Genomic DNA, 12,199 nt, shown 5'->3' with positions numbered 1-12,199 from the left:
TAACCACAGCAATTTACTGGTAAATTAAAGCAAGCAAATTATAACTAAAGGTATTTACACAATAGAGCTGACTGATACAAAAGGCTTTACGAGAAAATAAAAGTTGCAAAATGCCAAGTTCTTTTACCCTAGCTGCACTTGAGACTTCTCCAGGCTGCTTATTCCTGTTCCCTCTTCAGGCTCTGGTCTCCCCCACTGCTCATACTGGCTCTCTTGCTCTCCTTATATACCCTCCTCCCTCAAAACCGAAAGTCCTGCTTCAAACATGAAGAAATAAAACTTAACTGGGCAAATGAAACTTAACCGGGGAAACTGCTCCTCTCAGAGATACCCCCTCCCAACAGAAAACTCCAAGCCTCTAAGCCTGACCGTTTTTTCCCTTTGCCCCTGTAGGACTCAGACCTTCACAGCCTGAATTTATTCTCAGAAATTATAGAAACACTTGTCCTGAAATAAAAGGCTATGGGGGTGGGGGTAATTTAATGCAGTCATCTCAGACAATTTTCTGGCAAGCTTATTAGTCTCAGACAATTAAAATGATATCAAACACTGGTAGGCCTAGATGACATAAGAATCAAGGAAATTAGCTAAGTAGCTACTTAATGTCACCTTTTCTGCAATGTCTTCCATCTCCCCCATACAAAATATTTATACTAGGCAATCATAGAATAGCAGGGTTGGAAGGGGCCTACAAGGCCATCGAGTCCAACCCCCTGCTCAATGCAGGAATCCAAGTCAGAGCATCCCTGACAGATGGCTGTCCAGCCTCGTCTTGAAGGCCTCCAGTGTGGGAGAGCCCACCACCTCCCTAGGTAATTGAGAAGAAGCAAAACTGCAATAATGCAGTTTTGCTTCTTGATCTGGAATAAGACAAACAAAACGAATCTGCAACCTCTTTCAGAGTTGGGAGCTGAAGATAAGTTTTGTTTCAACTCCTTAAGCACATGGCCTCCTGATTAGATTCAGCTTCTTGGTAGGGGGCTACATGGCCCTTCACTTGTCAACCAAAAGGCAAAAGAAGTGCCTCCATCTCTCCCCTGGCATTCCACCAGCTTCCTGTCAAGACCAGCTCAGAACTAGGTGAGACCTCAGAGGATGCCCCCCCCCATGAGGTTCAGGAGTCAGCCGTCGCTGACATCATCCACTAGAGGTGGCTGAGGGTTCAGGGGAACAGATACATCCTGACTAGTCCTACTCCCCTTTTCTGGACCCTCCAGGCTCTCCCCCCGGAACAGAGGTGATGCCATGACTGAGCAGAAGCCCAGAACCAAAAGTGCAAGAGCCATTTGGCAGCACAAGGCCTCCTACCCCTGAGCCCTACTCATGAGGAGGAAGCCAAATTTTTCACATGCTCTGGATCAGCAACCTCATGATATTGTAGCCATTGCTGAAGTAACACCTTATTTACTGGGCTCTTCTGAGACTCCTTTGCTGGCCAGCTCCCCTGCTAACTGGAAAACTTTGATCCCTGAGAAAGTTGAGCCACACAACAGCAGGAACAAGACACGCCTCCTAAAACACTGCTTGAAATGACAGCCATTTTCTATACTGCTGCTGGGAACATCCAGCAGTGGCATGGAGATCAAAGTGATCCACGTTAAGCTGCTCTTCATATTATAGTCACCACAAGGAGCAGTCCTGACATGGAAGGCACAATCTGTAAATCAGCCCTTAAACTTTTGGTTCAACTGCAAAGTATAATGGATCGCAGAAACAGGTGTTTTCTTCCTTTTCAGTGTGTGTATGGATCCCCCTGTCTGCAAACTCAATATGGAGTTTAATCCCTCAGATGTCTGTGGCAAGGCAGATCTGAATCATCTGGAATACATTTAAGCAGCATTTCCTAATAAATATCAAACTAAAACCCTTGGCAGAATTAGATAACCATAGTAGTACCTATCCTTGGTGTTATTTAATCCAATACAAAACTCAGTACAAATCTTAGTTTAAGAATGGTTTCTTGGTTATCTTCCACTCCTTGTAAAAAAAATTCAGGGCCAACGAGTTCCGGGGAAAAGAAGTTGCTCGACAGCCCACATGTGGCCTGCTAGCTGATCATCCTAGTTCGAAAGAAATATATCATTTCCAAGTGTTGGACTCCATTCTTAATGAAGGCAAGAATTGACACCTGATGTGAGAAGGAAAAGGAAGCACAAAAATGGTCCACCACATGGAGGAACAACAAGAAATTGGCAGTCAAATCCTAATGCAGGAGCTCAAATGTTGGGGCCAAAAAGAGTGCAGCCCTATCTTTCTCTCACAAAGCCAAACCACAGTAAAATAGGGGGGCTTGAGAGAAAGTTGGATTTCCTGAGAACAAGCACAGGAAACGGAAAAGGGAATTCAAGGTTATGGGGTGGGGGGCCTCTGACAAGAAATTGCAAAGGGGGAATGACTTTTCCTGAGGGGTGCTCCTAGCAGTAATATCACCTGCTCCTTTTGCCAGCAGCTGTTCTCCCAGGCTCCCCTGGAGAAGAATGATGGGAAAGAAGAAAAATTAGAGAAGCCATTAAGGGCAGCTGCAGACACTAGTAGAATAAATAGATTCAAGGCCCAACATAAGAAGAACATATGGGGTGGAAAAGTCCAGAAACATGAGGAAAACTATCTTCTGCTCCCCACAAGTGGCTCCTCATAACCCCTAGATTTAGCAGCTGTCCCCAAGTTGTCACAGAGCTTTTGTTTTAAATGACTCTCTTGTCTCAGAAATCACTCATATCTAAGCTCCATTAAACACAGCCAATGAAATGCATTCCTGTCTTATTTTATACATTTTGATTTAGCAGTCTTAGCCCTACATAATATGTGGTTCAATTCCACTAACTCAAAAAAACAAAACAAAACAAAGCATGGTGCATTTCTCTCTATCCATCAGACTCAAACCTCGAGTGAAATGATTCCCTTTGTGGGGTGTTTTGATTCTTAAAAGCTTTGGTATGACCGTTGACAGGTCTGCTAGGAAAGAGCCAAGTGCAAGTCGTTGTTGTTGTTATTATTATTAGCAGATACAGAAATCACTGGGAGACGCTATGGGAAGAAAAGAGGTAAAGAGGATCAGGATGAAAGGCCTTTGGGCAAGACAAGAGGTCAGGGGAACCACTGCACACTAGAGAAAGGCAAAGAAAGTGATTCACAGAATTGTCCTAAGTTTCCACTCTGTTCTGTCAAACAGAGCACTGAGCACCCTAACTGTCCTTCTTGTCTCCCTATAGAGGTGGTACTTGACAATATGCATTCACTAGTGTTAACTATAGAACATAATAACATGAGCCCTGCTGAATCAGACCAAGAGTCCATCTAGTCCAGTATTCTGTTCACACAGTGGCCAACCAGCTGCAGAACAGGAACCCACAAGCAGGACAAGTGCAACAGCACCGTCCCGCCCATGTTCCCCAGCAACTGGTGTACATAAGCATTCCGCCTCTGGTACTAGAGGCAGCACATAGCCATCAAGCCTAGTAGCCACTGATAGCCCTTTCCTCCAGGAATTTGTCTAACCCCCTTTTAAAGCCATCCAAATTAGTGGCCATCACTACATCCTGTGGTAGCGAATGCCATAGTTTAATATGTACATAGTATGAAGAAGTACTTCCTTTTACCTGTCCTGAATCTCCTGCCAATCAGCTTCATGGGATGACCCCGGGTTCTAGTATTTTGAGAGAGGGAGAAAAATGTCTCCCTATATACATTCGCCACCCCATGCATAATTTTGTACACCTCTATCATGTCTCCCGTTACCCTCCTTTTTTCAAAGCTAAACAATCCCAGCAGTTGTAACCTTCAATAGGGGAGATGCTCCAGCCCCTTGATCATTTTAGTTGCCCTTTTCTGCACTTTTCCCAATTCTACAATATCCTCCAGCTCTTGGATATTGTAGAGCTGGAAAAAGTGCGGAAAAGGGCAAAATGGTCGAAGTATCATAACAGTGGCCTATTTGCTGAAAAGCTGAACAAACCAAGGTAGCAGAGGACAGCAGCCTCTTGATACAGGCCTGGAAACCTGAATCAGCTTTGAGACAACAAAATACTATTTGCACCACAAACAATCTTGAATTTTTGACTGATGCCCATGTGCTGAAGACCCAGAACGTTTCCAGACATAGCTGGTTCTCCATGGCAGGGAAATAAATACTTCCCTCCATGAGCAGGTTTGGGTTTCTGTGCTGCAGGCACACTCTTATTCTTACTTCCCTCAGTCCTCTACCGCTACACATATCAGGCTACAACTCCACTGCTAATTTTTTATTTGGATAGGCTATGCGTTTCTTCCGGCTAATTTTCAAGCGCCTAGCATGGTTATACGTTTAAAACGTATATTCTCAAGATTTTTTTTTAAGTTAAGTATTGCTCTTGAAGAGGTGGGGACGGGCTTAAGGATTCTCACCAGGGCCAGCCAATCAGTACTCCGTACAATCAGATGGGTGTGGTGGCTTCGTGATTAGCACAAGGACCAGCCAACCATTAATGCAGGAACAACTAGTTGCTTCTGGACTGGATTCAGTTTGGAAGTTTGTCTGTCTTTACAAAACAAAGGATGACTTCATACTGATGAGCGAGCTCATCAGTCAAGGCGCGTACACCTGCCTCACCCTCTCTTCTCCATAAGGTGAGGAAGCAGCATGTCCTGAGGCACCATCTATTTGGCCTATCTGAACGTGATAGCTACTATGCTGTTTCCAAAGAAGGGAGAAGGTAACAAGTATAGCATAGGCTGCGAACAAAGCTTCATTCCCAGCTCCAACCCCACAAGGGCTTTCCCCTGTGAGAAGTTAATAGGCTTAAGAAATCATAAACAAATTCCAGATTAAGTCCAACAAGGTTTCGAAAAGATAACAAACAGCAGACTTCATCTGTACAGAGGAAGAAAACAAACCAAGCAGATGTAGCAGAGTGAGCTACAAGAAACTGAAAGTATCTCAGACTCTTACAGGCAACAAGGGCCTTATTTGATTATCCAAATTTGCTTCTTCCCTGACTGAAACCCTTGCCTGAGAAGTTTTAGTCTGAATGGTTTTGGAAAAAATTACAGGCAGGAGAGCATTGGCTCACAGTTTCGTGACTTGGATGGAAAATCAGATACAGTCCTAACAACTGACAAGTCTAAAGAAATCCTGCATTAACAAACCCAGTTTGTTATAAGTGATGGCTTCCTTGATTTTCAAGTTTTAAAAGTTAAAAAAGAGAGGAAAAATTCAAGAAGTTATTTACATCGTAGTTAACTCCCACAGTCTCACCAACAAACAAGCACCATTCTCTTGTGTTTCTCATTCTATTCTTGCCTTATTTAATATGAAAGGTGGGGTGGGTGAAATCAGTGATAAAGAGAAAACTGGAAGTATGGATGTGCTGAAATGTAGGCAATCAATAATTAGAGAATTCTGCAAGACTTCTTCCAGTGTTTTATATACTTTCCCAGTTTTAAGAACACCTTCTCTGCAAATCTAAGACAGCTATTCTGCTGTCTTGTGTTCTTTATAACCAGCATTCCCAAATAGCTTCACAACAGAATGCTGGATACATCTGACAGGTGCAATAACCCGGAAAAATGACTTCATGCTTTTCATAAATAGCCTCTGGGAAGTCATTTAAACACAACCACAAAACATCTCCTGCAGGTTAGAATTACCAGCTCCACAAGGAACAGTGTGTGTGTGTGAGAGAGAGAGTTGCCAATATTAAGAACAATAAAATGATTAAGCCATTAAATAATTTTGAATACTGGGAAAAGAAATATCACCGGATGAATACTTTACTGAACGAAAGCAAGCACACAGAGGTCTATGGAAAAAGAAAGGAATCATTTTGTACTTTTTAATGGTTATACTCCCTTCACCTGGAGGTATACAACCCTCTCTACAGCGTAATGATGCAAATAACTTGACATATTATAAAGGCTCAGTGAACACTGTTCGCACAGCTACTTTGGGGGCCATCAAGGAGCTTGGCACATGATGTGAATTACAAAGAGTTGGAGAGCACTTGAGAAGAATTCAAAGAAAAGAAAAGAAAAGCTATTTGAGGAGGGAAGAAAAAGAGTGGGCTTAGCTGAAGGAAAAAACACACACACCACCCATCCTTACTGGAGTGTTAAATCAGACACAGAGCTTCAGGAGTTGCCAGTTTAAAAAATGCCTCCCTGTCAAAGTTAGAGTCGCAGCAGTGCATGCTGCCAGAAATGAATTTGAAGTGCATAGAAACCCACAGATTGTCAGAGTCTGAAGAGTCTGGTTCCTGGGGTGAGGGCGGAAAGCAGGAAGGAAGGAATGAAAAATATTTAAAGCCAGTGGCTTTTATTTGCTCCAGTCTAGAGTAAAGATCCAAAGCACAAAAAGAAAAAAGGATTATATATTCAGCCCAACCTCACACCTCTCAACCGCTCTGGATTTTTCATGGCGTTCCATGGGTGAAGACAGATAATCATGCACCAAGTCATAAATCATCACTGTTAATCAGTGGACCAACCCAATTCTGCTGGGAATCAATGCAGAGGAAATGGATTTGTTTCCCTCAATGCTCACTGCACATCCAAAACAACCCAAACTCTGGATTTGGTCAGTAGAATGACAGTCCCCTAGGCAAGGAGTGAGCAACTTGTGGCTCTCCAGCTGTTGTTGGATTGCAACTCCCATCAGCCCTATCCAGCATAGGAAATGGTGAGGCATGATGAGAGTTGTAGTCAACAACAACTGGAGGGCTACAAATTGCCCATCCCTGCCCTAGGCCTTGCTGTGGAATGATGACAACAGCATTTGGGCCGGGGGGTGGGTAACTTGTGGCCCTCCAGATGTTTTAGCCTACAACTCACAGCATTCCTGGCCATTGATTATGCTGGCTAGGGCTGATGAGAATTGTAGGTCAAAACATCTGGAAGGCCAAAAGTTGTCCATCAATGGCCTAGGGGCTTCGGTATGTGCCACAGTGCTCAGAAGCTTTCTAGACTGCCTTGGTTTTATGTACCAGACTGGGGCAATGAGGGGTCTCCGGAATAATATACGAGGGACAGTGTGCTGCAGTGCACACTTGTCACAAGGCACAGATAAGTCGTGGTGAGCATGCATGGTGCCACCCAGACTGCAGTCCCCAGGGCTGCATTGCTGGGGGTCCTCACCCCCTGGGAAGTGGCACAAAGGGAGGTAAGGTGGATGGTTTGGGGGAATGTGATAGCAGGGACTGGCACACATGATGGATTAATTCTGGCTTGAGCTGGACTACAAAGGGTCTGAAGTCCAATGTAAAATGTATCGGGGGGTTTAAAATTCACCACCTGCACTCCCTATTTCAGAATCTGCATAATCAGGACTTATCAACCTCTTAATGAGTTAATCAACCACATCATCCCACCAAGTGGCGAGGAGAACTTTACTGCATGTCAGTGCCAGACCCCAAATCTTGGAAGGTCTAAAGGTCCCATCATTTGGCAGGAAGTTGCAGCCATCTTACTAAGGGGTTACCTGCACACTGTGGGAAGTTATTAACTGGAGGATGGATGTTTTAAGAAGCCCACTCCCCCTTCATTGGGTCCTGCCATTTGAGCAATGAGGTTCTGCGGTTCAGCACAGAGATAAGGAGCAAGACCACTACCGTCACGTAAACTGACAACAGTTAGGGAGGGGCTTGTCTTATCGTGTCATCCCTTTCTGAGGGAATTTTCTGTTCTCTAGCAGCTTCCCTGGTAATACCGCAGTGGCCCACTTTGCACGATCAAAATTGCCCAAACTTGGTGGGCTGTGGTATGCACTGATGCATGCTGGGAGGATTTGAAGATTCATTGCCTTGCCATGGCTTGCCATGTTGCATAGACCCAGATGACAGGAGTTGTACAAGGGTTAAACATCCCTTGCATAACCCTAGAACACGCCATGGATTATGCAAAAGTTGTTTAACCCTTGCACAACCCCCGCTGCCTGGGTTCACACAACATGGCAAGCTATGGCTGGGCAGTGAATATTCAAAATGGCTGTCATCATGCACTGGCACACACCACAGCCCACCATGGCTTATATAAGCCATGGTGGTTTATTGATCATGCAAACTGGCCCAGTGTCTTGCCTTCCCCTTACTCTGCTCACCAATGTGAGAACTTCAGCTGTTTCGGCCAATCACTTTCTTGAGGGTTCTAGTGACCCTTCCTCTGAAGCATAATGCTCCAAAAGCCAGAGTCATTTCCACATTTGCCGTTACTGGGGTTACAGCTCTCTGAATTTTAACTTCCACTTTTGAACCAAGCAGTTCCCCATGACTTCTAAACTTGTGAACACAGTGTAGTTTGCTGTAATGGTGGCTAGTTAACAAAGACCCAAACTACATGTTACTTTCCTCATGGAGCATGTAGGGGCTAGTTTTTTTATTACTCTAGTGTACCTGCCTGGATCCTAAGATCTTCCTCAGTAGTCCTTTTCCAGGAGCCTGGGAAGTACTAGTTCCCCTCTACTCAGCACTGGTTAGGCCTCATCCGTAGTACTGTGTCCAGTTCAGGGTGCCACATTTTAAGAAGGATGCAGACAAACTGGAAAAGGTTCAGAGGATTATCAGGGGACTGGAAACAAAGCCCTGTGAAGAGAGACTGAAAGAACTGGGCATGTTTAGCCTTGAGAAGAGAAGACTGAGGGGAGATATATAGCGCTCTTCAAGTACTTGAAAGGTTGTCACAGAGAGGAAGGCCAGGATCTCTTCTCCATCATCCCAGAGTGCAGGACACGGAATAATGGGCTTAAGTTACAGGAAGCCAGATTCCGGCTGAACATCAGGAAAAACTTCCTGACTCTTAGAGCAATACGACAATGGAACCAACTACCGAGGGAGGTCATGGGCTCTCCCACACTGGAGGCATTCAAGATAAGGCTGGACAGCCATCTGTCAGGGATGCTTTGACTTGGATTCCTGCATTGAGCAGGGGGTTGGACTTGATGGCCTTGTAGGCCCCTTCCAACTCTACTATTCTATGATTCTATGAGCCACTGCCAAAGGAAGTGAGATGGGTGGCTACCAAGGAGAGGGCCTTTTCTGCTGCGGCAACCCGGTTATGGAATGAGCTTCCCAGACAGGTTCACAATGTGCTCTTTCTGGCACCAGCTTTTTATTTTCTCAGGCATTTTAGTCTTTTAGTTCTGCTGTTTAAGATGTTATTGTATTTTATATCTCTGTGCTGCTGCTGGGTATTATTTTGGTTTACTTTTATACTGTAGTTTTAAACTTTAAAATTTTATATTGCATTTTATGCTGTATTTTGTGGATGTAACTGTTGCGAACCACCCAGAAAGCTTTGGCTATTGGGCAGTATGGAAATGTAACAAACAAACAGTTTAAATGTACATGGCCCCAAATTGGATCAGAACCATCATACCATGGAAATAAACCTCCCCTCCACCATTTCCCCCCAAATCCCCCCTCCTCTCAACACACAGGGGGTTAAAGAAAAAAGCCTCAACTGATGCCAATTTTTGGTGAGGGAGGTTTATTTCTCCCACCCTATTGAGTGGTGGTCCTGATCCAACTTGGGGCCATGCACATTTACACTATTTGTTAATTTATTACATTTCTATACGGTAACAGGGAACTGTGCTTAGTTTAAAAGCAAAGGTGGAAGCTTTTGATTACCTCCTCGTGTGCACAGCTGAGAGCAGGTAGAGAGGGCACGGACCTGAGGCTTATAGCAGTACACTTGTACAACAGGGAAACGTGGTTTCCTGTTACATATGAGCCAGCCAAGTGTGCTAGTCAAAACCTAGGAGTGCTCTGGATTGCCAAGAGTGATGAAGGAAGAGCAGCTGGAGTATCAGGAGACTGGCTGATGTTTGAAAAGGCATGTCAAAAGGGTAAATGGAAAGAAAAATAGATGCATATAGTCACCTGGATAAGGAGGAGCACACAGATCATGCATGTAAAGGCTCCCCTTTATGGTCAGTAGGCCAATAAACCAGCTGGATTCTTGCAATTGCAGATTATATGACAGAATTATTTAAGGCGGATAATGTAATTATGTCTGGCATTTAAAAACAAAACAAAATACAGTTCCTTCACTATCAGTATGTACTATGAGGATTTTCTGCAGAGGAGGAAAGATGAAATGAGATAATGTGATTCTAGCATTCAGCTTAATCAAATTTTATCCTGAAATCTTGTTCAATTTAAAAACGGTACTCTGCAAAATCAATAGCTCTCTGTAATTAAACGTAGAGTAAGTGCATCTCCTCCACACTACCTGGTCTCAGGAGGTTGCCTGGGCAGCACCACTTCTAAGTTATAACAGACTTGGAGAAGATACCTCTCCGTCTCAGCTTTTATTCTTAATAAGACACTACAGCAGCTGAGATTCTTGCTGGGTGAGAAGTGAAGTTATCCTCGAAAACGGACACTATATTTTGTGAATGCCTCAGTATAAAACTCACAAGGGAGAAGTGATTGCCTTCACACTGTGAACTGCACCAATCAAATAAAAAAGATAAAAGCCCTTCCAAACTCAAGATATTTTAACGAAGTACTATGCAGAGAAGAAGATGATATTGATTTGCCTAAAGCCTTCTCTCTCAAAAGAGGGAGTCCAATTGTAATTATGAAAAGGGCAGTGGAAGAGATAACTTCTTGCACTGCATTGCACTAGAAGTACTCAGAGGGTAAAGACATCTTGGAACTTACACCGCTCGATTAAGCCAAAGGAAGAGAAAGCAAGAGGCTGTTCCATATGGAACCAATGGAACCAATTGGAACCAATGGAACCAACCAACGGCAATGGAACCAATTACCTGGGGAGGTGGTGGGCTCTCCCACACTGGAGGCCTTCAAGACGAGGCTGGACAGCCATTTGTCAGGGATGCTCTGACTTGGATTCCTGCATTGAGCAGGGGGTTGGACTCGATGGCCTTGTAGGCCCCTTCCAACCCTACTATTCTATGATTCTATGATTCTATGATATTATGTGCTATGTCAGGGGTTTCCTACAGACTTCAACCACGCAGCCGAGAATTTCCGTTCGGCTTCTCCAAGATCCTGCTAAATTTAATGATAGAAGTACCAGATTAATTTAAATAAATGCACTCATGGCATTCTAAGTGTATGGATTTCAAAATATAAAGATCAGCCAAATAAAGGGTTTTGGGGGGTACTGTTTCAAAATGTCACCATGGAGAAGAAAATGGAAAAGAAGAACCAAAGATCAAAAAAGTATGATTGTTTCTCTTGCTATGACACCCAAACAAAAAACCCAACTAAAAACCAGACGCTTGTAGCAGGATGTTTACAAATCCCATATCAATTTGGCTACAGATATTCAGATATATACATTTGCTTAGGATCACAAGTGAAGCTCCGTTCAGAATTCTACTGCCAGGGTGAAGGGCTTCTGAGAAGTGGGTGATTTCTTAATGGAAGCACAGCCAAGATGGAATTTTCTCCCCAGAAAAGCTCACTAGGCCAGCTCTCTTTTTAATATTAAAAAGGCTGGCTAAATAGTTTACATTTACCCAGCCCAGAGTGAACTGGAACTCCCAGCTCCAAATCTCACCTCAGCAATGAATGCAGTGCCAAATGATACATTACCTTTAATAGGTAGCATGCAGCTACATCAGGGCTTTTTTCTGAATCAAAAGTAAGACATGATCTGGTTAGGGACCCCAGCATTTGTCCCCCGCTGTGGTCCTGATCAGCTCCCCACACCTGCAATTTGTGTAGGAAAAAAAATTACCCCCTTCACTTCAAGGGGGCCTTGGGCAAACCACTGTTCCCTTATCCTCACCTGTGATGGGGGGATAATACTGGTTGACCTTACAGGGTGGCTGTAAGGCCTATGGTACTAATAATGTGTTCAAAACACCTCATATAAAACAGCTGCATGAATTTGTTTTGATTTTTAGAAACCCTTTGCTGTTTTTGTATGGTGCTTCTTGATACCCTTGATGGAAGCACACAATTTCCATGCGCAATTCAAAGTCCTCATTATGACCCTTGAGGCCCTATATGAATTGGGGCCAGGCTAGCTGAAAGATTACATTCTCCCATCCAAGCCTGCCTGGGTTTTAAGATCTTCAGGAGAAGTCCTCTTGTTCTCACCACCTTCGGAGGCATATTTGGTGGGCACACAGGAGACAGCCTTCTCAGTGGCCGCTACCAGGCTGTGGAACTCTGTGCCAGGAGAGGCCAAGCCAGGCCAGCTCCAACTCTGTTATCCTTCCGCCAGCAGCAGGCAAAGACATCTTTAATCAGGC

At 44.1% G+C, this 12,199-nt stretch overlaps 1 protein-coding gene across 5 annotated transcripts in view; it reads right to left on the bottom strand.

The window, feature by feature from the left end:
- GEMIN8 (gem nuclear organelle associated protein 8) overlaps positions 1-12,199 on the bottom strand; it is a 46,633-nt gene that overhangs the window by 17,018 nt on the left and 17,416 nt on the right. For 2 of the 5 annotated variants that reach the window (XM_084844163.1, XM_084844164.1), the window contains one exon: positions 11,535-11,572. The exons of the other annotated variants lie outside the window; for them this stretch is intronic. In XM_084844163.1, coding sequence (XP_084700289.1) covers positions 11,535-11,572 — 38 coding nt within the window. The remainder of the gene's footprint in view (positions 1-11,534; positions 11,573-12,199) is intronic. 5 annotated transcript variants of the gene reach the window in all.

This window comes from Heloderma suspectum, chromosome 3 (assembly GCF_057233095.1).
Source record: "Heloderma suspectum isolate Gila_16-S chromosome 3, 16-S_ref, whole genome shotgun sequence".
Lineage (NCBI taxonomy): Eukaryota > Metazoa > Chordata > Lepidosauria > Squamata > Helodermatidae > Heloderma > Heloderma suspectum.
The sequence above is the reverse complement of the archived record's forward strand: the minus strand, read 5'-3'. Positions and strand labels throughout refer to the sequence as shown.